This window comes from Halichondria panicea, chromosome 1, assembly GCF_963675165.1.
Source record: "Halichondria panicea chromosome 1, odHalPani1.1, whole genome shotgun sequence".
NCBI lineage: Eukaryota > Metazoa > Porifera > Demospongiae > Suberitida > Halichondriidae > Halichondria > Halichondria panicea.
This window is the reverse complement of record NC_087377.1, coordinates 7,724,904-7,749,451: the sequence shown is the minus strand read 5'-3', so window position 1 is coordinate 7,749,451 and position 24,548 is coordinate 7,724,904. Positions and strand designations below refer to the sequence as shown.

Below are 24,548 nucleotides of genomic sequence, written 5' to 3'. Positions count from 1 at the left end.
GAGGATAAAGAATCATTCTGTTCTCTATTTAAGTGTAATCCAATTTTATTTGCTAAACCACACCCAAAACGTCATATCCGGCCGTATATAAAATTACCTTGTTTGGGACAGCCAGCACTGGCCGGTAAACGGAATAGCGAGTGGCCGTACTTCATGGGTGAGTTTTGTGCAGTAAACATAATTATAGCTAGCATTCCGTGCCAAGCCAAATGGCCGGTATATCGAGGTGGCCGTACTTCAGAGAGCCGGAATAGCGAGAGTCTACTGTATACACAGATCGAGTAGATCTAGTCCGTTTTACTACTCCAGTTATGAGCATTTCCTCATAATTTATAAGGAACGCACAATGCTCACATTATATGCAGCCGCGTTTGGGAAAAACATAATTATAAGGATATGCAGTATAATTATGAGGACTCAAGAAAAATGGGTAATTCGGTAAACATTTGACTAATTTGGGAGTATTTCCCACAAAACTGAGACAAAGGGGCAGGAACTAAATGCAATTGCAATGCAAATAACCCAGTGACATAAAAAGTGGCCTCTATAGTGCAGACACGCATGCATATCAATTTGTTCCCGTCAATACATATATATACGTGCCATACATACATCATGCATACCCACAGGGTGGGACTTATAATAGGGTACTAATCAGACCACGTCCATGCAGCCGTATGAAAAGTTGTTTAATACTACTGTACCACATCCAATTATTTATTGCAGCCAACTTTATGCCACCTATTACATGTAAATGAATGTGGGACTAACGTTATACTCAAACCCGTCACGGCCGTCAGCGCTTTTATTCCTGTTTCTATATATCACTTGAAAATTATATGTTATTGATGAAAACTTCGAAGAGCATAATCAGTATAATGAGAGCACATGCTGTGCTGGCACAATCATGAATATCTACCAACACCATAATTATATATAAACACTTACGAATGGCATAACCATGCATGACTGTACAATCATTGGTTACAATCAGCAGCCATGGATGTACCGGTAATGTTATCCCATAGTCAGTCAAGCTATTAATCAGTTTCTATGGTATATACCGGCATGCACTCATGCATACAATTTACATTGTATAGTAATTCTGCAGTATAGGCGTACGGTACCATGCAAAGACAAATCAATTTTAGCAAAATGTGTTCGAGACATACTAATGATTCTTCAAACTTAGGTAGAATTACGAAAGGGGGTATACAGAATCCCGACTAAAATGACTTATAAAATCATCGACATGCAGCAGTTGCAGAGTACAGTACTACTGTATAGTTGAATAGTTCACTCTAGAATTAAGGGATTCTCATCAATTAATAATGCGTCCCCATGCACACACACCACTTGTATTTCCCCATGCTCCCCTATGTCCGTCAGTATCTCCTCCCAATAAGAGTGACTGCAATGCACGTTAATACATCACCAGTTTGATATTTGAAGATTTGTCTTATTGTTGGTGAAGATTTTGTCACTCTACCCTCGTCAAAGCATAGTGACGTGGCGATATTATCCTCCCACTCTTCGGACGAGCAGGGGCACAAACGCCTCGTGGGTGACTGGTGGGGGTGTTGTCGTCATGAGGGGGCTGGAGGGGATGAGTTGATTGAAACTGATATACATGCAGCAGAAACAGCACATTTCCAAGGATTTGCTATCGGCATAACTGACAGGCCTATAATTAATCAGCAAAACATGCAAACGTGCATGGACATTAGGGAGTTGGGATAACATAAAGCTGAGGTGACACCAATTCTTGGGAAGCTGTGTTCATAGATACTATAAATAATTATGAATTACGCTGTGTTTGTTGATTTGTCCTGAGAATCTCTGTGATACAAAAAGAACCATGCATGCACAAAGAATATCAAATTACACACTAGGAATTTGATGAACAGACTAACATTTTTAGTCCGTTCAGTCTGTTCAGTAAATTCCTACGGTGTAATTTCAGATTCTTTGTGCATGCATGGTTCCCTTTGTATCACTCAGGGCAGATCAACAAACACAACATATTTATAGTATCTATTATGAACACAGATTCCCAAGAATTTAAAGGAATTAAGGCTTTTCAGCATCAGCTCATTAACTTTTATACATGTATGTAGCTAGCTACATACTTTCAATGCATGATTCAGTGTATCACTGAAATGTAGCACCTAGTTTCCTCGATTGAATGTTTTTACCCTATACGTAGGAATGAATGAATAATTATTATTTTCACAATAAGTTATAACCATCATAATACACAGCAATTGCTGTATACACAGCAATTGCTGTATACACAGAAGATCATGACTGATTCTAGATAATTACAATTAGTATGTATAGGGTTACTCCGTTAGGGTGTACTTTTTACTTCCTTTGTTATACCGGCCTGTCAACAAACGAAACAGGCAGTCACTATGATTAGCATGCAGGCTGTTGAACGTCAAACATACTTATGCCTGCATGCATGAGAGAACTTAGTATCGGTTCAAAAGAACACACATAATTATACAAGACTCACTGATATAGGAATAATTAATCCTCACAGTCAGTGCATGTGACACGGTATAATATGTATTTTGTCATTTTGTCGGTGGGGGAGGAAGAAACTGAGCGAGCCATATCAAACAGCTAGAGGATCTGCGACTGAACAGTTGAGGAGGTAGTCATTAGTACGTCGGAGTCCACATGGTACAAGTGAACTTGTACATGCAACTTGGAACCTATAGCGAAAATTTGCTTTGTTACATGTGCATCTCTCTAACAAGTAAAATAATAATAAACTCAACACTGATTTTTTCTCTCCATGCATTGTCACGAATCCACCCGATACATGCACAATTTTAATCATCCAATATTGAAATGTACACGACACCCCACTGCAGTTATAATCTCTGTATATACGATTCATTAATGCATGCAGTGGTATACTGGATAGCTTTCTATAAAAGCAGTACCGGTGACTGAGTACTATACAATTGGAACCCCCACAAATACGCGACTTTATACCTTTTATCAAAGGAAAGTGAATTGTATAATGCTCCATCAAAATATAAGCAGTGTGAAAAGCCCAAATCATAGTTAGACTACTAGATCTACCATACATTTAGTGTAAGTACGTAACGATAGCCGGTATAAGTACAGCTACTCTCGTCCCATAAGTTAACTGTATGACACTCGAGGCAAAACAGAGGCCATAGATGAGTGATGAGCTATACGCATACACCGGTACAGATAACAACAGGAAACCAATTTTTAAACAGCTCTAGTAATCGTATTATGTAACTTTGTACAATTTTCGAGTTTTAGTGAATTGATTGTCCCATAATTATACGTATAAATGTCTAGACAATAAATGAAGTATAATTACGGTAGGATACATAATCAGTTAATGTTAACATAATTTGCACGACTTGCTTTTCCCTGAGGCAACACATCCTCGTACACATGAACTGGCTCAATGATCTCATACTCTCCCTCTAATGTTGCCGGGGCTTGTGAGTCATCGATCCTCTGTCCCTGTGGTTTCTTTATTTGCCCATAGGCAATGTTATTCTTCAGTACTGAAGCATAAGCTTCGTTGGGCTGCTCAATGCCTGCAAATGTTGATGACCAATCCACTCTTCCATCTGACTCTGGAACCTCAACTGCATGTCAATAATATTGTTCAATGCAAGGAGAACACAATTGTTTAGGTATATACCAAGTACCTTCATGATGTCTCCTTTTACTCAAAGCTCCAACAACTGCAACAGTGGTGACTACAAACAATAGCAGAATCACCACCACCATAGATACCCCTACAAGTGTACACACAGCAAAAACACTTGATGAATCATCGTATATTTTAGTGTCAGAAATGTATGTCATTTCTACTCAAAAGATGCATTTTATTTATGTTATCTAATCATTTTATTTAACATGCATGTTTTATATTACTGTAACGAATGTGTTTTTACTGTGCATTGTTAGCAGTATACCCTGTATCTAAGTAATTATGCCTTGGATGTGCATACACAGCGAGGTATACTGTAGTGTGTGCGTGGCCTTTCCTCATAATTATAGCCTCAAATCAAAAGAGGCCTGAATTGGAGGCAGTGTGAAGACAAGCAGTCGATCAGACTCTGGTATAGTCGACAGTAACCCTCCCGCAGGTAAAAGGCATGGCCTCTTGCCTACATATAGAGCATAGAGCCATCCATGAAATCTATACTGGAATCTATTATTGAAGCCAGAAATCTATATGCTTGGAAATATTGATCGTTTGTATACGCTAGAAACACCAGTCCTGTTGCCGGCCCCTCGGTTTCTAGTCACGTTTTCTAGGATTGCAATTAGTGGATTTGCAAACATAATACTGCTTCTTTCGAGTTATGGCTAGTTTGCCTACTTCGAAGGCTTGTTGCAGACTCGTGCGTAGCAAAATCTATGAATATAGCTATTCTACTTAGTAGTTATAGCTCTGCACTAGAACGTTAGCATCTGCAAGAGTTGCAAACCCGCACTGTTTTATGAGTTTTGCGGCCATTAATAACTAGACTTTGAACTTTCGGCACCTTTTGGCAACAATCATGGTCAATCATTTCCCACTCGTTTTCATCATTCCTTGCATGCAAGTGTAATTGTACTGTATGCGCATTTATTAATAGTCTGCTAGTGTACTGAAGTTTCATTAATATTGCCGTAAAGCTTTGGCACCTGATCAACCGTGGCATCAGTACCCGCATGCAGTGCTTTTTCACAAACTATTGGAATATCAATATCTTTAGTCAGTATGTGCTTACCAGCTATAACTGCTGTTGAAAGTGGATGACGTGACTCAATCTCAGGAGGTGGGTTTGTTTGTACATTGGACGTTGTAGCGGGAACGGTTGTAGTAGGAAGAACGGCTGCAACAAGAGCAATGAGTAAACAATTCTAATAAACCAAATTGGGTTCAATACATGACGCCAAATAATGTTTTCTTATAATTATAATTATGCGCACCAAATCCTAATACCCACAACCATTCAATCATCTTACCGGTGGGTGTTTTCAGTTGGGTGACAAAGGACAACTGACTGTCAAATATCGAGTCATTTTTTGCCCAAGTAAGCACTGATACACAGACCAATGAGATCAACAGAGAAGACAACAGTTCGGACATCAGTGGAGTTAAAGAGCCGGACAAATACTTGTTCTGGAGAGTTGATTGAATGCACCAATACTAGGCAGCTTGTTTCAGGTATAGAGCAAGTCACTTCGACATCTCCACAAAGTAGTTTAACGGCAGTGATTCCTACACTACTGGGCAGGGGAGCAGCAGTTCCTAGAGATGCACGCATGCACCAAAGTGCATTGTCATAGACGCACACACACAAACATCTGATGTTCGGCATTGAATATCATGCAGACATGTGCACATCATGCAGTTAGTATACTCTACATAAAGCAAATACATAATTATAATTATTGCACATTGTACAACTATTATATATACGTACCTCGTGAGGTCCTCACTTCCAGTATTTCACTTGTAGATGCTAGAGAGAGTGGCATTCTTGGCAGACTGTTGTTCTCCAGGTCAAAAGCTAAGACACTGTATCTTCCAGGAGGTGTGTGACTGATACTGAAATTATCACCCGTATTTCTTGGCACAGCCAACATAATGCTGCTGTATGAGTTTAGTGGCTCATGCACTTGTGGTGGAAACAAAGTACAGTAGAGCCCCAGGAGAAACAGAATCCACAGCATATAATATATTAATACGACCACACACACTGATGCTCTCAGAACAAGCAGTTTCAGGTAGAAGTCTTTGAATATCACTAATACCTGAAGAGCATATATATACGACTCTAGTGCAAGGTGAAACAACATTTTACTCACTTATCAAACTGCTCTCAAACATCAGGTCAATTCCAGTGATTGTGACAGAGATACTTATTAAAATGTTAGTAGGAAGTGAGAAGGTGATGGAAACATTTCCAGATGCGTAAGGGTACCACTCTTAGATCCTACTAGTGATCCAAATTGTACTTGATACAAAATAAAAAGTGTACAATCAGGGACCTGAATAGTCGGGCGCCGCCGCCCTCTACCGTTGCCCGGAAGGAGGTCGGGACCTATCCACAGTTTTGTTATGTTGTTAGGAATTCCAACAATTCCACCAGCTCCAATCAGATTGCAGTACTCAAGGGGATTGATCACACCCACTCAACTGTACCACGTGTGAATTTTGCACACGTTGGATTGACTGAGAGGCGAGGCCAACACCCACTTTAATAAATGATATTTATCGCTATTGGTTAGCACTCACATAGAATGAATGATATTCATGATACTATTGCGTAACAGGCCAGAACAAAACTGTGGATAGGCTTGATTCCCGACCTCCTTCAAGGAGGGCGGCGACGCTCGACTAGGACCTGAAGTAAATAAAAAATATAAAAATACCCAATTAGACACTATTGATAAGATCTACATGGGAAATATATACGTGAGAAATACATTGGAAAAGTGCCTCAGAGGAAGTAAACTATGGGCCGGACTTATAAAGCCCTGTTTACACGAGGCCTTTAATTAATCAGGGTTGGAATCCGGATCGCATTCCTGTTAAACGGGTTTTATTCGACCCACCTTCGGAGGTGGTTCAGATTGTGTCAGAAGCGGTTTAGCTGTGAGTAACAAATTCTGAGTTGCTATGCTCGGGATACTAAATCATGATCAGTGCTTCTAAATCCCAGCCACCTCCAAAACCGTGTCTAACAGTATAGCCCTCTATACGATCTATACATGCATATGTAGCAAGACCCGCTAAAGATTTATTCTACAGTATTTCTTAACTCAACGTACCTGTGTCCATGCATGCTCTGTTGTGTAGATGGGCGCGGGCCACGCCCATCTAGCTGTTGTGCTCAGCTCTCTTGACCTGACACTGCAGACTTTTCTAGGGGGGCCCTAAGTGCCTAAACACTAGATATGGGGGGCCTAAAAACACTAGTGCACTAGGACCCTCCTCCCAACACCCCAAATCACGTCAGGTGATAATGGGGATCCCCCCCAAATATATTAAAGACTAGAACCTAAGCTCAGGATTCATGTATGGAATTTAGCAGTATGCAAGGTACCTCTCAATTAGTGTATTAGAGCTATCATGTGTACTATCTAAAATATACAGTATAATTATATAGTATCTCAGTTGTGAATGATATCTCTCTCACCCTATTATATTAATATATATCCTTTCCTTCAAGCAGCTTCTCAGTTCTCACTACTTTTAGGAGTGTTCATGACATTCTTTGTAATAGAATCATCAGAAGGTGCTGGTAATGTTGTAAGTCTAAGCTAATTAGTTAAATCTTAAACAGTGAGTACCATAGACCTACCATACTAGATCTAATTAAGGCGACATTTTTAATAATTACGAAGCCAGAAATCACTTCTTTCGGAGGTTGAAAAATTATGTTAAGTCCTGGGTGTCGCATATTTAGAGGTTCGCATCTAATTGGAGGTAGCTTCACTTATCGATTTCAGGCCACTTGAACAATGTGTTTTCCAGTGCATGGGCTAGAATCGAGGCTAGGGTGTGGCTAGATTTACCTCTATTTAGGACACGACATTAAAATTAATTGTCAACGCAGCTGTTCTTATGACTACGTTTATAAAATTGCCTAAGCTCGCAAGTGTTGCATATTTGGAGGGTTGCCTTAATTAGAGTCTTATAATTGCAGCGCTCGAAAAATAATTACACTTTGGAGCGACCCGCCCAACAATTAAAGCTAGTGCGCTAATTTAGTAGTGCCGTCTCTTAATATGCAGGTGGATCTAATGTTGATTTTTGGTATCTGCATGTATATTACAGCTGCATCTAGACAGTTATAGAACACAGCTATGCATCAGATGCATGCGCATAATAGTTATATAGGCCAAAAAGTAAAAGCCACTTGCCTTGGCATGCCTTTTTTATAAGCGCCATAACAGCAACCGTTGGTGCTTTTTAGGACCTAAAAAATTTGCGTTCAGTCTGAGTTAATCAATGCTGTAATTACATCACCTGCGGTAGTCAGTATGCATATGGTGCTAACGAATTTTTTTTATCGAACAAAGTTTCAGTATTATACATCTAGTTGTAGAGAAATTAAGGAATTTAGCTGGTGCATTTTTACTAAATGTATAATTATAGATCTACTTTCTTTACTTATAGTTCTGTACAAAGGAAATTCACACTAGCCAACATCTCATAGCAGACAAGCCACCACCTGAAGCCTTGTACGGGTCAATGCGATTGAGCCAGTTATGGGCTGTCAAAGAACTTAAGATCCACTTCATGAATCCTAATGTGCTTGCGGAAGACAATTGGACGTATCGTGGTTTTCAGTTAAACCCTGCACAAATTTTAGATTGGGTAGACCCGTGGAATAAAAATTCTAAATTCTACCCTATTATCTCTCTGGACCCCATCATGAAAGAGCAGCAGCAGGATGCGCACATTCGAGTGTGGTTTGACTCATGTTAGTTATAAAAAAATCTTTGCTGGCATTATCAGATTAGCTATTGCCTTGTAGTGATTGCAGGGATGGGGGCCTTGACTAGTAATTACGTGGCACTTCTTTTCAGATAATAACTATACGTGTAATCATCTCTCTCACAAACCCCCTAACTTCAACCGGGTTCAGGGGAATTGAATTCTCAATTCAAAAGTTAGGTGATCTGAAGCATAATAATTATTATACCCTTTATATTCAGCAGCCTCTAGATCTTCCTGTATACATGATATAATTATGCAGTTAGTATTGCAAGGTTATACGTATCATACAGCTCATTCTTTTTGTGCATGTCGATCGTTTGCAGCTAAAGACACTGTGAGCTGGTCTTTAGTTGGAAACGATGCCCTGGACCCTAACTATCGTCGTCGGGCTACAATGAGCCTCAGCTTGCTCCATCTGGATGACAAAGCCAAAAAAAGCAATGTTATTCATGAATTCGGCCATGTATTAGGATTAGACCACGAACACCAGCGCTCCAACTTTTGGGACATACTGGGCCAGAAGGAAGGTGACCATTATCGATTCATCATTGGGAAAGAAAACATGAGGAACGGAATTGGTGGATGTCAAAAAGCTGGTGACCAATTTTTTAGGAGTAAAACTGATACTCCTATTAATGAAACAGAGCAATCCGAGTACGACCCAAACAGCATCATGCATTACTGGTAAGAGCATCAAATCTTGTTTTATCTCTAAACAACTCAGCTGGAAAAGCAAATGTTCATAATTATAATGGTACAGTAGACTCTCGTCTGCATTTCTGCCTCAAATCTAATGACTAATTTTACAGTTCTGACTCGAGGATAATGAATTATTATGCTCTGTGTAATCCTTGTACCTGCCAAACCACACCCAAAACATCATTACCTGGCCGTAACCAGAGCCGTAACTATGATGTGTAAAATAACATCAAAAATCTAGTTTGAGGAAGCCAGAACTGAATTAGTTGGGTGTGGCCCCACCCTGGATGCCTACGTTCGCGTCCAGGGTGGGGCCATGCCCAACTAGAACTGAATAGCAAGTGGTCGCATTTAAGGGCGAGTTTTGTGCAGTAATGATCAAGCTAGCAATACGTGGAATAACCAGTATAATTTATCGAGGTTACCGTACTTGAGAGAGCCGGATTAACGAGAGTCTACTGTATTTTCTTTTAGGTGTTGCATTTTAATTGGAGTGCCAGAGTGTTCTCTTAAATATAGAGCTTACAGCATAATTATGACAAGAACTCTGGTACGTCACGTAGGCCTGTGCCAAATATTCCGGAATAATTTCAACTGTGAAAATAGTTTAATGATATTTATTGAGTTGCACATGCGCAGTAGCTCAGAACACGGCCACATTTACATGGCAGTAAACCTAATTTTTATGATTTTATGATTGTTGTCCAATAAAATAATGTTGAAACCACATAATTATTTTGTGCTAAAGTTTGTTATTTGCTGCTGAAATTAAAAAGTAATGATTTTTTGGTGCTATATAATTTCGCTGCTGTGTATGCTGAATAATTTGAATATCAAGTGCGAATAAATAATTAGGTGAAACAATTTGAATATTTGGCACAGGCCTAGGTACGTGTGACTATAATTATCCTGTTATTATAATTAACAGCATAATCGCATGTTGTCATATTATTCAGTGATTCGTACAGTGGTTAATCGCGTGTCAGTAATTGCACGTCGTCACGACATGCAATTACTGCCTTGACGACCACACGTTCGAATAACGGCCGAGGCTAATTTTTTACTGAAACTGCAGCTAAACATGTCCTTAAAACTGCATCACAAACGATTAACAATCAATAGTATGGCTACTCGTGCAATAAGGGATTAATAGCACTCATAACAATTAGCACTGGCAAGGTTAATAGCACACGGCTACGTCTCGTGCAATTAGTATCCTTGCTTGCTTGTTACTCGTGCTATTCATCCCATAATTATTGCACTCTTAGCCATACTATTAATCATATGTGCTGCTAATAGTGACTGGAGAGTGTACAGCCCGTATCACATACGGTCCAGTATAATTGCACATCGTCATTGACAGCGTGCAATTATCTATCGAGTAATTGCACACTGTCAATGACAACGGGTTGTTTTCGAATAACGGCCGCGGCTAAAAAATATCTGCAGAGAACTTTATCATATCCGTTTACTCATGCAATAAAGGATTATAATAGCACTCATAACAAGCACTGGCAAGGTTAATAGCACACGGCTACGCCTCGTGCAATTAGTATCCTTGCCATTGCTTGTTACTCGTGCTATTAATCCCATATTGCACTCTTAGCCATACTATTACTTTCCAAAAACACATTTGCAATGTGAAAATTCCTAGGATTTGCCGGGGGGAAGCACCAATATACGTGGAAACAAGAAAGCGAGAGAGTGTCGTACTTTAATCCATCACAACAACATGAACATGCACAAAAGCCAATTAAATAATGCAAACATAATTGTTTATGACGTACATACACCGTGTAATGTTTTCCACGTAATGTAATTATGTATAAGTGGACCATGTCTTTTATTATGATTGCCTAAACGCTAATCTAGACTGTTTATGACAGATTGACATACTGCTCTCTCCTGCTTTCTTGTTTCCACACGTGTTGGTGCTTCCCCTGGTATAACCTGATCCCCCTAAAAATGTTTCACAATTTTGGAAATGTACAGAAGTAAGCTAGATTCGTGGGACTTTAAGAGCAAATTCCAATGAATCCGGTGGAAGTTCAAGATTTAAAGACAGGACATGAGCCGTATTATGAATTAATATTTATAACCAATTATGTTGTTGAAAATGTTTGAGTTGATAAAAAAAAAATGACAGATTATATTCATCAAACAAGTAGGCAAGACACATACGTTTGCCCGAGTTTAAACCATGTTTTTTTGGAGATAAAGGTATATAGTATGTTGTTTGGTAGAGTAGCGGGTAGATTAGCATTAATTGCTGGCATCTACCTGTGATTTCTCCAGTACTATACTAGCCACTGCTGCTTGAACAATTAAATCACATAACAAGATGCTCATAGAGCATGCACCCCGTGCGTTGAGCTTCATTGCACCATCTCTGATTGCACAGCAGAAAAACGGATACGATAACTGTTTACCGTAAATGACATTATCATTATGGAGAATGATCGTGAATCTATAAACTACAGTGGAACCTCTGTTAACAACCACCTACGAATAAATGCCGGTTGCTATATAACGGCCAGACACCCATGTATATAGGTCCCAAATGAACACTTTGTGTACAAAACAACCTCTCAACAAAGGCCACTGTATAAAGGCCAAAACATTGTTCCCCAAAGGTGTCCGTTATAGAGGGGTTCCACTGTATAACCATGCAGCCTATTATTTTCAACTATAGTGGGACTGCTTTAACTGCTAATGAGACAGTATACTGTCTCATTAGCAGTTAAAGCAGTCCCACTACCCCTGCTGCGCACGGGGGTAATAATTATTATGTAGAAGCAGCAACAACAAAAAGTGAAATCATTCACAATAAGTGTAACTTACCAATGCTAGACAAACCACGACGTGATGTATCTTATCAGATTGGTTGGTAAGCAAGAAAAACCACCAAAAGACAAAGTTTAGATAATTCACTTTTGGGCTTGGGAGTTCCCTACAACTTTTCTGCATGTGAACGTTTTTAAACTATCATAGAACACATTATACATAAATACACAATAAAGGCTCAAGAAAATAGCTGTGCCAGATTTGGCCTTTCCCTGCAGAGATAAAACATTAACCCTCTGCCAATCCTAATTACAACGTACTGGCTGTAATAATAATACAAAGCCAGTATTTAGATGATTTCCTCTTAGGGGGACATAGGTCTTCGCTTATAGTCCGCATTTGAATTGTTATACAACATAACTATTATTTTGCACTCATGCATGCAGGTTCGACATAAAGTGGTTGAAGCCAGAATATCAAGACAAAAGAAGCCCTGAGTATGCAAAACTCACGTCAGAGGAAAGGAGAATAATTAATGGTGTTCATCAACGTGACTATTCTCATGGTTATCTGGTTGATGAACCATCTGATGAAGATTACCGTGTTTTGAACAGAGCATACAACAGAAAGCGTAAATTACTGAATTCATTGTACTATGTGTATAATAATTATCTGTAGGTGTGGTACCTGAGCATTCCCCATCATCTAAGAAGATATCAAAACAAAAAAATCAACCCATACTTAAAGGCACTGTTATAAAGAAAGGTTTGTATAATTATGTGCCTTTGTATATAGTAAAACTTGACTAACAATAATATTGTTGTAGATGACCGCCCGAGAATGACTGACCTTTTAAGCTTCAAACTCAGGAAAGACACAATTGACATCACAAATGAAATAGGAACTGATTATGAAAAGTTTGGAGTGCTCCTTCTTGGTAATGCAAATAAGGTGGACAACATTAAAAAAAGCAATCAGTATCAAGTTAAGGATATTGTGGTTCAAATAATAAAAGTGTGGCTAAAGGGCTCTGGAAAAACACCAGTTACCTGGGAAACGTTTGTTTGGGCTTTGAAAGAATCAGGTTTAGCTGTTTTAGCATCTGATATAGAGAGCCAGTATTCACAAGAATATGTTCATGAGGAATTGTGAGGACTACACAGTACACACACATTGCGTTAATATTTTTTGCTCATTTGTGTTTGAATGATTTAAGCAATAGACCTTGACAAGTCGTTTACCGGACAGATAGCCACTATATGTAATATACAATTTTATTTTTTCATTGTTCTTTCTCTAATTTATTGAACACTTCCAAACAATTTTCTGGGAAATGTTCACTGTTCTAATAATTGTGACAGGCCATATTAGAGCAGGCTACAATTTTTGTGATTTAAATACCAGATGACAGAGCAAAGAATTGCCTATGCATTGATATGCTTAGTTGGCACATATCTCTTTTCATGCCTGCATGAGTTATGCTGGTTAGAAACTCAAAGTTTTGAAATAGCGGTATTGAGAAACGGCCACTTAAAGATTGCTAAATTGGGTAATGGTACGTGGCTGCTTAGACAAAGCGCTTCGGTGGAACGCGTTGGATTCAGGGCATCAGATTTTGCAGAGAGGTGGTAGAAAGACTGTAGATAATTAACTATTAAGCTAAGAAAAAATTATTATGATATTATACACTGCAGTCCATAAATCTGGCTATTGCTCAATACCAATATCTGCTCCAATTATAGCGGACACTCTAAATATCCCGAGAAAGATAGGAGGCCCACTTGGTCTTAGTGTTGACAAATTGGTTCTAATTATCATTCTCATTTAGTTCAAAATACTCTTCAGGCGATCACACCATAGTGCTATAGAAATGTATGAGTGATACAAACTAATCCTATAGTACTTATGCGAGTGCCTATCATATTGCGTAAATGTTATGTCGCAGGTTCATGCAGACATTTGAGTTTAGTGAAATCGTATTCAACAACTGATAAAATGCACAAGAACAAAGGTATAAGTATGTACAAGACAAAAGGCAGTGGAGCAGAGGCTCCCATACACAAAGAGCCGCCTGGAGCGGGCCCCTATAGCTAGGCACAAAGGGAACAAAGAACAACTATACAGAAAGAACCTACTAACGAACAGAAACCACAATAACAGAAAAGTACAATACAGGAAGTAAAGTTAACCACAGGAAATGAGTTAATTAACACAACTAAAAGTAAACACTATGCACATTACTACAGTAAATTTGTGACTTGGCGATAAATTATCCTTGACAATAGGGATGAGCCGTGCAGGGGCACAATCGCCTCATGAATGGGCGGTGTCGTCATGAGAGGACTGGAGGGGATCGATGATTGATTGAGATAATTATAGCAGTAACAGTACATTTCCAAGGAGTTGCTATATATTGGCAGGCCTATAATTGATATGACATCAACAAAACACATGTGGACATTAGGGAGTTACATGCAGTTGAGGTGATAAATACTCACCAATTCTTGGGAAGCTGCATGTGTTTGTAGATCTGCCCTGAGAATCGCTGTGATATAAAAGGAACCATGCATCCACGAAGAATCTCAAATTATATTGGGGATTTGCTGAAGAGACTCAAGTAAAACATGCACTGCCATGAGGAATTATGGCTTGCTTCTGGTAATTACAATTATCATGCTGCAGCTTTTTAATAGGTGAAAGTCTGTAATGTGTCGGCTGCTGTGGATTTGTTGGCCCTGCCAGGCTCCGCCCAGCGATTGACTACCCATGTTTATTTTCACTTGTCTACCACTTGCCTTCCGTCATGCGACATTATAGCGAGGTTGGTTTTGCTTTTTCTTTAACAGTTCGTTCTTTCCCTCCAATTCTTCCCCTTATTATAATCCTATACCCTGTGACAAAAACAAGAAAAAGGAAGGGTCCCGAAAGAGGCTACACCACTTGCGTTACTGCACTGAATTTGACCAGAGTACCTTTCGCCGTATAAAAGTGACAGCCCGCGAGTACGAGTCTACCTTTCATGTTCTTTGTTGACTTACAGACAAATCCTGCTTGGAGCCATTTACAACGTTTGTTAGTTGCAGAGTCTGCACTTCTAATCTAAGAAACCGGATGCCGTGCTTGCTTGTTCGTTCTCCTCAAAGAAAAAGCTGCACACTGTACTGTACACTTCTTCCTTGGCTTGATTCTTTAGGGAGGGCTGTAGCCTCGATCCCAGGCCGAGTTTTCGCTTTTATAACGGTTAGGCGAACAACTGGGCCTGGTACTAGTTGTCTGCGCATGCGTCAGTCATTTGTCAGATTCTGACAAATGGATATTCTCGTTCACTTTCGTGACATTTATATTCGATTTGTGTACTATCGTGTACTAGAAGTCAGTTCCCGTTTTATCATTATTGGAATGGAAGCTTTTCTCCCGCCCCCGTCCAATCAGAGAAAAGGGAGTGGCTTGCGAGTCTATTGCACATGCGCAGTAGATGCAGTGACCTCGTGGAGAAGTGAAAAATGTTGTCTTTGTCTGTTCAGACACGTACACAGTGCGATCATAGAGATTAAGACTGGATGATAAGAGGGCACCTCAGGGCAATATAACAAAGGCTGGCTCCAGGATCTAGGACGCGCTTCTGAAATCAACGATTAATGGATCAGTTCCAAAGATGAAGAGGAAGACCTTGAACCTTTCTTCCCAGGTTTGTCAATGGATGCTCATTCTTTGATGCCTATAGATATAATTATGGAATGACGCGTGACCATTAATTTTAGAGGGAATAATTTGAAGTTCCACTATACGTACTTATTTTGCTGATTTAATAATGACCTATCATGTGTTGCCCCCCCCCCAGATACTAGAAATGTTGGCCCCATTTTTACCTGGCCTTGCGTAGTAAATACTTACTTTTTTTTAAGCGTGCAACTGCTTGGGGCTCAAAACACCGTGTTGGCTGAGGGGAATAGGGGGATTTGAACAAATAATTATCCCCCACCAGGGGGAATTGGACCTGAGGTATAGTCAAATCCCCCATGTTGGCCCGACCCCTCCCGGGGGGAGCAACACACCAATAGATGCATAATTATAGTGTAATTATATCAGAGCCAATGTCAAAAGGTCACAAATTATCATGTGGGCTTATCTTATCTGAACGTTCTAAGGCCTTGCGGTTATATAAAAAAAACCCATTCGTTGGTATAATAATTATTCCCCCTCCCCCTGTATGACACCACCCTGAAAAGGCGCCTGCATCTTTGACTTCCTTCACACTCTAACAGACTAGCTCCCCTAGAAGTGATCTTGAAATTGCTGCCTGTTGTTTTCGGTGTGCATGTGCAAACAGTGTCTGTCTGTCTGTGTGTAGACTGCTACAGCTGCTCAAGGATCAATGACGTTCAAGTAAGAGTTTCTATAGGCTTCTAGTCATGTTTTCTTGGATTTTAATTTGTGGGTTTTCAAAATAATGCTTCGTTCTCGAGTTACGCCTAGTTTTGCTTACTTGGAATGCCATTGCAGCCTTTTCATAAGAATGCGTATAAAAACTTGTCCATGGAGTGTTGCTACTCTACTTGTAGTTAGCTCTACACTAGAACACTAGCTATTGGTAGCTGCAAGAGTGAGAAGAGAGCTGCAAATGATGCCAAAATGGCTGCAACCTTACAGCTCTCTTCTCACTCTTGCAGCTACCAATTATGGCATGTGAGCAGGGTTCTGCCAGGAATTTTGAGAGGAGGTTTAAAATGATGGGGGCAAAGCCGCCCTTGCAGGGGAAGTACGGGAAGTGGGACACAAATTTGAACATGTATGTATAGAGACATGTAGAGTTTAGCTACGTGCTCTTCTGAAAAGGCTGCAATGGCATTCCAAGTAAGTCAGGAACAAAGCTTTATTTTGCAAATCCACAAATACCAAGCCAATAAAACATGACTAAAAGCCTATAGAGACTCTTACTTGCACTTCATTGATCCTGAAACAGTCTACACGCACACACAAAAACACACTACCGTATGCCTCGCTTGTGCATGCGCACCGAGGCATAACAACTAATTTTCATCTAAAAATGTTCGTTCAATAATTATTGTGCATATAATTATAATTATGCATTCTATATCGCAATAAGAGCTACGTATTTCTCCCATTTATAGGTCTATATCAATGTCAGTCTAGAAGAGAATATCGAAGAGTGCCTGTGCTACCATCGTCAATTTAGAGGTTTGAAGTGTTCTGTGATCATTTATCTAGGCATGAATGTTTTGTAGCTAAGTTTAAGCCAGCTAAAAGCATCATGTGGTATGTATTGGTACAGTTCTTAGGCATCCTTTTGTACAAGGTATACCTGTTGATATATTGACAGCTTACGTTGTTAATAAGTGACCGAAAGGGTGTCAAACTCTCAGGTACCGTATAGCGCGCAATTTCCGAGGGGCTTAAATTTTTGCTGATTTCATGGGTTAGCAATCCTGCACAAAAATTATCTCTACGAAAATTGTTCTTTAATTAGAATTATCTGCTATAATGTGCAAAGATTAAAGGGGTGGCTTCCGTTAAGCAGTCATTCCACGAACATTGTGCAACGAAATGCTTTTAGAGGCCATTCCACGAAATATAAGTGCCCCAAAAATGTCGTGCTATACGGTAGTAATGACTTTTTTGTAATCCGAAAAGAACCGTAGATCTGAGATATATGCTGGCCCTGAAGGTCGCGCGGTGTCCTGCAGAACTTCCCATTGCTTTAAGAATAAGAATTAGCCATGGTCTCAAGAGTACGCAGGAACTAGTGTGTCATATCCGAATCATGGTATATTTTGGTACTACCAGGTCTCACGTACCCTGTTGGATTAGAGGTTGGGGGGTCACGTGACTGTGGTTAGCTTTTGGGGTGAACTGTGTGTCATTAGATTACATACGTGCAACTATCATTTCCCACTTTTTCACTAATGTTCTTCCTGTCGTATACCAGAGGCATCAGCACCCCAGTAAAAATTAATGTCAAGCACAAAACAATTAACAGACTGCCACTGCAGGCACATACAAATTGTTTTGAATCAGTGAGAGGAAGCAGGTCGCAATGGCTTAGCGACTTTTCAGTTCTTGTCATAGCTAAAACCAGTCCACTTTTTAAAAACTTTACTTAGAATTTGATTCAAACAGGTGTCCTGCAGCATATATTCCCGCCTAAGCGACGGAGGCATGGTGCTTTTCACTCTTGACCTGTCACCCTTCCGCAGCCTTCTTTGCTGCCTCACAACAAAGTATGGGTTACCCCTGAAACAGAATTCCTTTTTGCGCTGTCTTGTTCTCTGAAGTCCTCGCATGCTCGCCTATGATTACAAAAAAGATTCTTACGTTGTGACGCCCTCCATTCTGTACGCATTCATAATTTTACTGCTGAATCGACAAATTGAATTCAAAAAGCTTCTCAACAAAGGTCTTCTTCTCCTCTGGATTTCTGGCACAGGCTGTTTGTGTAGCTCATAGATAAGTTAGCTTTATTTGGCCTGTGAGTGCTAGTCCCAAGATGGTGAGATCGTACCTCTTTGTACTGGAGTAGAAAGTAGTAGTATCTATAACAAGCAGTCTGTTAGAGGAAAGTGTATAAGATAATGTATCTAAAACTGACTTATGTAGACACCATCTAAATCCCAGGGGGCTGACTGACCACAATGACATAGCATTTATGACTTCAATGTGGGACATAATGGGCTAGACGGGCATCGCCGCCCTCACCGTTACACGGAAGGAGGACGGGAACCAAGCCTATGTACAGTTTTGTTCTGATTGCAGTATTTCAGTAATTTTACCACGTGTAAATTTTGCACACATTGGATTGACTGAGCATCCACTTTAATCATCGCTATTGGCTAGAATGAATAATATTCATGATGCTATTGCGTTAGCCTCTACACAGGCTCTCCTTTTTCTGTTCTTTATCACATCGTTCAATAAGATAAAATACTGTATTATTCGTTCAATGAGATAAAATACGGTATTAATTGGAGGAATAAAGTAATTGGAGGAATAAAGAAAGAAATAGACGTAGAGTTAGGAAAAAGGAGAGCCTGTATCGGGAAGTCGCGTGAGGGTAGAAGGGTGGTAGAAGGGTGAAAATGAGCGTGGGCATACTGAGCTAGAGATGTTGGACTGCCCACGCAGAGGTCTACGACTAATAAAACTTTGCCTGCAGCAAGCTGGACATGGACTTGGAACTGGAAGTTTGCAAGCACTATATAGAGCTAGCTATACCTTAGGCTTAGCTAGATGATCTACTAGTCTAGATTGTGTGTTTAGATTCTATCACTATTACCTTTTCTTGTGTCTTTCTACATGCTATAGTAGAATAGCTTAGTCATCATTATCATATAGCAGGTAGCTACTGCCACCAGAGCTGGCCACGCTGGTTCTCTGAGCTGACTTGCAGCACAGCTTGGTGGTTGTCTCAGTGCAGTACAGTACAGTACAGTCTTACTCTGAATGCGTGGGAGAATACCTTACGTCACGATTGTGGGCTACATATCGCCCACGTTCATAAAAATCCTTGTGGATCACGCGATTTCCCAAACCAGGCCTTACTTTTTCTTAACTGTACGCCCATTTCTTTCTTTGCTGCCTCGCTATGTCTTTCTTATGTTTATGGATGAACAGTGACAACAGTAAGAAAAAGTAAGGCCTGGGAACGAGGCTAATTGCGTAACAGGCCAGAACAACACTGTGGATAGGCTTGATTCCCGACCTCCTTTCAGAGGGAGGCGACGCCCGACTACATAATGGCCACAAGCATAATAGGCTGAATTTGGGGCATAATAGGGGGCATAATTATTTCTACCTACTCAGTATTGGCCACCTAGAGGTTTTGCAGTTAGGAAATCTAGGCACCGCGGGAGAATCATAATACGGACAATAATTATAATAATTATTTGTAAAGGATTTGCAAGAGCAACATGTTCGTTTTGTTAACTTTTCTTTTGTTCTTACCGGAATGTTTGTAGTTGCTCCATTTGTGTATTTAGTAGCTGTCACCGCCGCATGTTGTTAAGCTTAATTAAGAGCCGTATGTGAAAATGAACATGCATGGAAATACATATAAAACGTGCACTTATTAAAATACACAACAATGTTCAGTTTGGCTCAAAACAATCAGGCAGCTGTTCCGTATGAGATGCATCGTTGATTGTCCCCTTGCAATAAGCCCGCTTGAACTATAGCATTCTGGAAAATTATAAGAGGTGTTGTTTTCTTCAATATCGATATTACGATGTTGTCTAACACATACTTTGAAGCAGAAGCAATTTGTTGACAGCTATGTGTTGCAGGTTGTTAGGGTTCTCCTGCCTCCATAGATTGCTGTGTTTCTGTGCAGTGCAGAGGAAAATACTTGCATGGTATGGTCAAAATTGGGAGAGGCTAGCTTTTTTTTGTTCCTGCTTTGTGAGTGCCGTATAAATTTGATGTGCTGACATTATTTACCATGCATGTACTTGAATTAAAAGGAGTGTTTACATTATAAATCCAATGATGACCAGGCCTTCATAAAAAAAATTGACAGGGGGGGCAAAATCAACATTTCAGAAAAATGGGGGGGGGGGGTGATTATCCGTGTCTGCTAACGCACACAGCCGTCTGGGGGCATGTGCCCAAGGACATTTTTGTGTTAGAAACTGTCGTACATCGCATCTAGTGCATATATTAAGTACTGTAAATAGTATTGTAGAATGTAATAAAAAAGCAATTGCCTTGGCTGAATCTAGATAAAATCCATAATGATGATAGCCTGAGCCGACACAAGCCTTTATCACTTAAATGAAAATCAATCTTGAATCACGTACCCCCTTATAGATAGTGAATTAGTTAGAAGAAATTGTGGACGTATGGAACAGAAAGAGTCGAAGAATAGCAGTTTAATTAAATAACTCTATTGTTGTTATGAATATTAAGGCAGCGCTCCTTGTTTGGTTGGTGTGTCACAGGCCGTAACACAGTGCGTTATAGCCTATATTTTCAATGTGAAAATTTACAGTTGCCAGGGGGGGCGAGCGCCCCCCTGTGCTGTGCCCCACCTTCTATGAAGCCCTGATGACTAACATCAACCATCGCTCTGGCACTGCTCAGTTGCATCTGTTCATAATATATATAATTTATAATCCATCCTTCAACTCGAGTTTTTTGTGTGGAGGGGGTTGTCCCCCTTTAATCTTTTATGGAGGAGTGGGAAATGATGACCATGATTGTTGCTAAAAAAAAGTTTGAAGTCGCAACAGTGCAGCTCTTTTCTCTCTTGCAGCTACCAGAGCTAGCCTTGCTCCCAGGCCGATTTTTCTCTAGACAGAAAACACGACCTGGTGTCTATTGCATGTGCACATGCGCAGCAAGGTTTACGGTAGTGTGTTTGTGTATTTAGCTAGTAACTTTATAGCTTTGAGACCCATTCACCGAGTTTGGTTGTGTGTGTGTTTGTAGACTGCTATACAGCCGCTCAATGAACTGCAAGTAAGAGCTCGTTTTCTTTGATTGCGATTGCAAAATAATGCTTCGTTCTTGAATTAGAGCTAACTTGGAATGCCATTGTAGCTTTTTCTGAACAGTGCGTAGCAAAACTTGTCCATTGCTTAGTAGTTAGTTCGCACTAGAATGATCTGTTGGTAGCTGCAAGAGTGAGAAAAAAGCATCCCACGTCCACCTCCGGCTCCACGGCCTACAAAAATTAGAAAACCGTGTACTTACTTAGACAATCATGTACATGTAGACAACACTCTAGAGATAAGAACATTCAAATCTGATTAGCTAGAAACTCATGGTTGCTACTGGAGTTTGCCACATGGATAAAAGTGTTGAGCCCTGTGGTTCCTTATAATTATGGGAAATGCTCGTACATTTAAGTAGTAAAACTTGGTCCCATTCCGGCACTGGAAACATAAGCTCTTCAATCAATTGATCACAGTCCGGCCGCAAATAGTCCAAAGATAATTATACTCTCTACCTCAAAATCCTCCACCTTCCCAACTAACTGTTCCAACATGTCTACTTCTTCTTGGTACAAATTGTCGTCATCTTTGCTGATTCTTAGCAGCCTATGGCGGAAGGGTTTCCATGCAGCACCCTTTAAGTTGTGCTTTGACACCAAATGGTCTGCCAATCTCTTAGACACAGTATCACAATCAGAGAAGGGACAGGCCCAAGAACTCCTCTTAACAGGTGGAGTGAACTCCCTGGCTTTTTCAGCTCCTAGTCTCTCTGAAAGAAAAGATGTATAATTAGCATGCTTTATGGTAGGTAGATGTAGTAGGTTACTGAAGTCAGGGGTCTTGGCCTTGGCCTCATCCATGAAAGGTTGCCCCTTTTCCTTAGTGTCCTGCTTGTGTACCCTTGCCAGGTGGTCTATCAGTCATACGTTGTGTGGCAGATTGTACACTCTTTTCTGGCTCTCTTCTGTTGAGGTTCCATACTTGATGCTCAGTTGACTGACTGTGATTGACAGGTAATGAGGTGAGTGACCGCAAGTATAAATGTGTGGAATAATCCCAAAATGATCGATGATATAAGATATCTTTATTGAAGATCATGTTGAGGGATGAGGCTCAACATTTCGTGTCCCGATTGTTCCATTTACCATATGTCTCTATGGACCTAAGTGATAAATTGAGGCGTTTAAACCTGTTTGCTATTATAGTGATTACATGTACATGTACATGTTCATGTATGAGCTACATGTATAGGGTTGTGATGCAGCAGTTATAGTGTTAGTCCTGCCATTGCCGTTGTTGGTTCTATTTTTTATCATTAAGTAATTATCACACACCCATTGAGTTTCACACACCTCGCTTTATTGGTGGGGACTAGCTCCCTTACTGCATCTTCACGTCCATAGTCCTGTTAGATGTGTATAACCTTATAACTGGTTTAGGTTAAGACAATCAGTTGATCAGACTCACAATACTTGTGTTTTTCTACTGGCTCTGGATACCAGTCCTCATCCTCTTTGGTGATACGTAACAGCCTATGGCGAAAGGGTTTCCATACAGCACCCTTCAAATAATCTGTTGTTTGTTGGCAAGAGTGTTTGAACAAGCACCAGCGGTACAGCGCGTATCTTCGACTTTAGTTTTGAGTGATAGAACTTCACACAACAATAGGTATATCAATGAGAACAACTGACAGAACTTAACATACGTGCAATTAGGGTATAGTACACAGAGACATGCAGGCCTCTTTACAATAACTTTGTAACAAAAGACTATTGAGGTATCTGCTCCAAGAAGATAATTAACTAATAAACATTCCTTATAATTTATGGTAACTAAAAATAACCACAATAATTAAGTCTACCTTCTAGAACATGCACCGGAATCTTTTTCTGTAAAAAAGCAAGACTTCTTGAGCGAGAGGATAGCTGCTTTATTTTTATTTTTATATATTAAACTAAACAGATCTACAGTGTTTCCACTATAGAGTGAAGTTCAAACAGTGGGACCTGGCTATGGCCGGACTGAATGGAGGCGCTCCCTCAGAAATGTTTTGTTCTACATGTCGATCAGAATGGGGAGCCACAATTTGGAAGAAATTGAAGAGCTTTTGAATACAACAAACACAGTTTCACACTTTTATTTTTCTGTTAGTTTAGTTTTTGAAGACCAAACAGTTACACATAATCTAGTGGAGGTCCTTCTACTGATAATCGGATTAGTCTTGAGCCGTGGCTATGATAAGCTGTCATCAGACTCTTGTTGTGACAGATGCGCATGAACATCAGTTTCAGGGCAGCATACGAGAAGCATGTTTATATTGTAATCCAGTGTGACGAAACTTATGGCAGCCAACTCCACAGGAAAGTAAAAGGAAACAACAGTTTACACTCACTTGCAACAAAGCAGACTAGACCAGCACGGACTTCAGCTCGGCATGGCCTCCAGGGGTGTGAAGACAAAACTTATGGCAGCGTATATAATTATTACATAATAATTGTTAAAAACCTTGAAAATAGATTGCATGGTTGATGTACACCTTTTGGCATCATCTACAATCATGTTTAAAATCCTTTCGTAATCGCCTTGGACCTTCTTATAGCATACTTTTTCAGCATATCTTTGTTTTCTGTTTTAGCAGCAGTACTACGTGTTTTCAGAATTTCTAGGAAGCGTATCTTCTTCATGGTCTGAGCGTTAATTCTTTCCTACGCCCGTTCCAAATATTTGTTTCAGCTTCTCTTTCCAAGTTCCCTGCATACCTACTTTCAGGAAGTTCAAGATCAGCACAGCACTGGACCTCTACCAGAGGTACACTCAAGATAAGCCCCACTTTGTCTGTAAACTGAAGACGATGGGACTTACACAACGTAGAGTTTAGTGTAATAATCATTGGGTGGGTGGTCAAATAATTGTTGCGCTATGGTGTGTGAAGGGTATAAATCTACCAGTGCATGTCATGATATACTATATACAACACTTATACAAAGCCAGAGTCACGTACCTGTTACAAGCTTCGTTGTACTCCTCCTGTATATGGGATATTCTTCTTCGTGTGTGTGTGTATCGCACTAATCACTTCAATACGTGCTGTGCAAGTTCCTTCGTCGTCTTTA

At 40.0% G+C, this 24,548-nt stretch overlaps 2 protein-coding genes and 2 long non-coding RNA genes across 10 annotated transcripts in view; 2 read left to right on the top strand and 2 right to left on the bottom strand.

Annotated features, from left to right (window-relative positions):
- Positions 1 to 1,160: 1,160 nt before the first annotated feature.
- LOC135340020 (uncharacterized) lies at positions 1,161 to 7,008 on the bottom strand. Of its 5 annotated transcripts, none has more exons than XM_064536319.1 (10): positions 6,832 to 7,008; positions 5,866 to 6,404; positions 5,481 to 5,811; positions 5,020 to 5,305; positions 4,782 to 4,886; positions 3,708 to 3,797; positions 3,415 to 3,644; positions 2,519 to 2,720; positions 2,130 to 2,196; positions 1,161 to 1,597 (listed from the first exon to the last, which is right to left on the bottom strand). In XM_064536319.1, exons 4-8 carry the CDS (start codon positions 5,141 to 5,143, stop codon positions 2,667 to 2,669), a joined length of 603 nt encoding a protein of 200 aa, XP_064392389.1. In that variant the 5' UTR covers positions 5,144 to 5,305; positions 5,481 to 5,811; positions 5,866 to 6,404; positions 6,832 to 7,008; the 3' UTR covers positions 1,161 to 1,597; positions 2,130 to 2,196; positions 2,519 to 2,666. The 5 variants fall into 5 exon arrangements, with proteins under 5 accessions (XP_064392389.1, XP_064392397.1, XP_064392374.1 ...); XM_064536327.1 differs by lacking the exon at positions 2,130 to 2,196 and having other exon boundaries at positions 5,866 to 6,232; positions 6,296 to 6,404; XM_064536304.1 differs by lacking the exon at positions 2,130 to 2,196.
- On the top strand, positions 6,990 to 13,341 carry LOC135339639 (uncharacterized). 2 transcript variants are annotated; one of them, XM_064535828.1, is made up of 7 exons: positions 6,990 to 7,102; positions 7,236 to 7,312; positions 8,183 to 8,489; positions 8,830 to 9,190; positions 12,436 to 12,620; positions 12,668 to 12,754; positions 12,816 to 13,341. In XM_064535828.1, exons 1-7 carry the CDS (start codon positions 7,081 to 7,083, stop codon positions 13,139 to 13,141), a joined length of 1,365 nt encoding a protein of 454 aa, XP_064391898.1. In that variant the 5' UTR covers positions 6,990 to 7,080; the 3' UTR covers positions 13,142 to 13,341. The 2 variants fall into 2 exon arrangements, with proteins under 2 accessions (XP_064391898.1, XP_064391889.1); XM_064535819.1 differs by having other exon boundaries at positions 7,233 to 7,312.
- A 622-nt stretch (positions 13,342 to 13,963) lies between these two features.
- Positions 13,964 to 15,386, bottom strand: LOC135340420 (uncharacterized). Its single transcript, XR_010396346.1, has 2 exons — positions 14,488 to 15,386; positions 13,964 to 14,332 (listed from the first exon to the last, which is right to left on the bottom strand). It is a non-coding gene; the product is annotated as an uncharacterized LOC135340420 (long non-coding RNA).
- An 11-nt stretch (positions 15,387 to 15,397) lies between these two features.
- Positions 15,398 to 24,548, top strand: part of LOC135340242 (uncharacterized) — a 28,721-nt gene continuing 19,570 nt past the window's right edge. The window contains exons 1-2 of one of the 2 annotated variants that reach the window (XR_010396269.1): positions 15,398 to 15,677; positions 17,122 to 17,188. This is a non-coding gene — a long non-coding RNA (uncharacterized LOC135340242). The remainder of the gene's footprint in view (positions 15,678 to 17,121; positions 17,189 to 24,548) is intronic. The other variant, XR_010396271.1, reaches the window with a different exon arrangement.

What these genes read in the sequence shown, in the direction of transcription:
- LOC135340020 (XM_064536319.1), bottom strand. Translation starts at nt 5,143, where the DNA reads ATGTCCGAACTGTTGTCTTCTCTGTTGATCTCATTGGTCTGTGTATCA. An exon ending in TTCAACAGCAGTTATAGCTG is followed by an intron (nt 3,798 to 4,781) that starts GTAAGCACATAC and finishes GTACACTTGTAG; the next exon opens with GGGTATCTATGGTGGTGGTG. An exon ending in TAAAAGGAGACATCATGAAG is followed by an intron (nt 3,645 to 3,707) that starts GTACTTGGTATA and finishes ATTGACATGCAG; the next exon opens with TTGAGGTTCCAGAGTCAGAT.
- LOC135339639 (XM_064535819.1), top strand. Translation starts at nt 7,081, where the DNA reads ATGGAATTTAGCAGTATGCAAG. An exon ending in TCGAGTGTGGTTTGACTCAT is followed by an intron (nt 8,490 to 8,829) that starts GTTAGTTATAAA and finishes GATCGTTTGCAG; the next exon opens with CTAAAGACACTGTGAGCTGG. An exon ending in AGGCACTGTTATAAAGAAAG is followed by an intron (nt 12,755 to 12,815) that starts GTTTGTATAATT and finishes ATATTGTTGTAG; the next exon opens with ATGACCGCCCGAGAATGACT.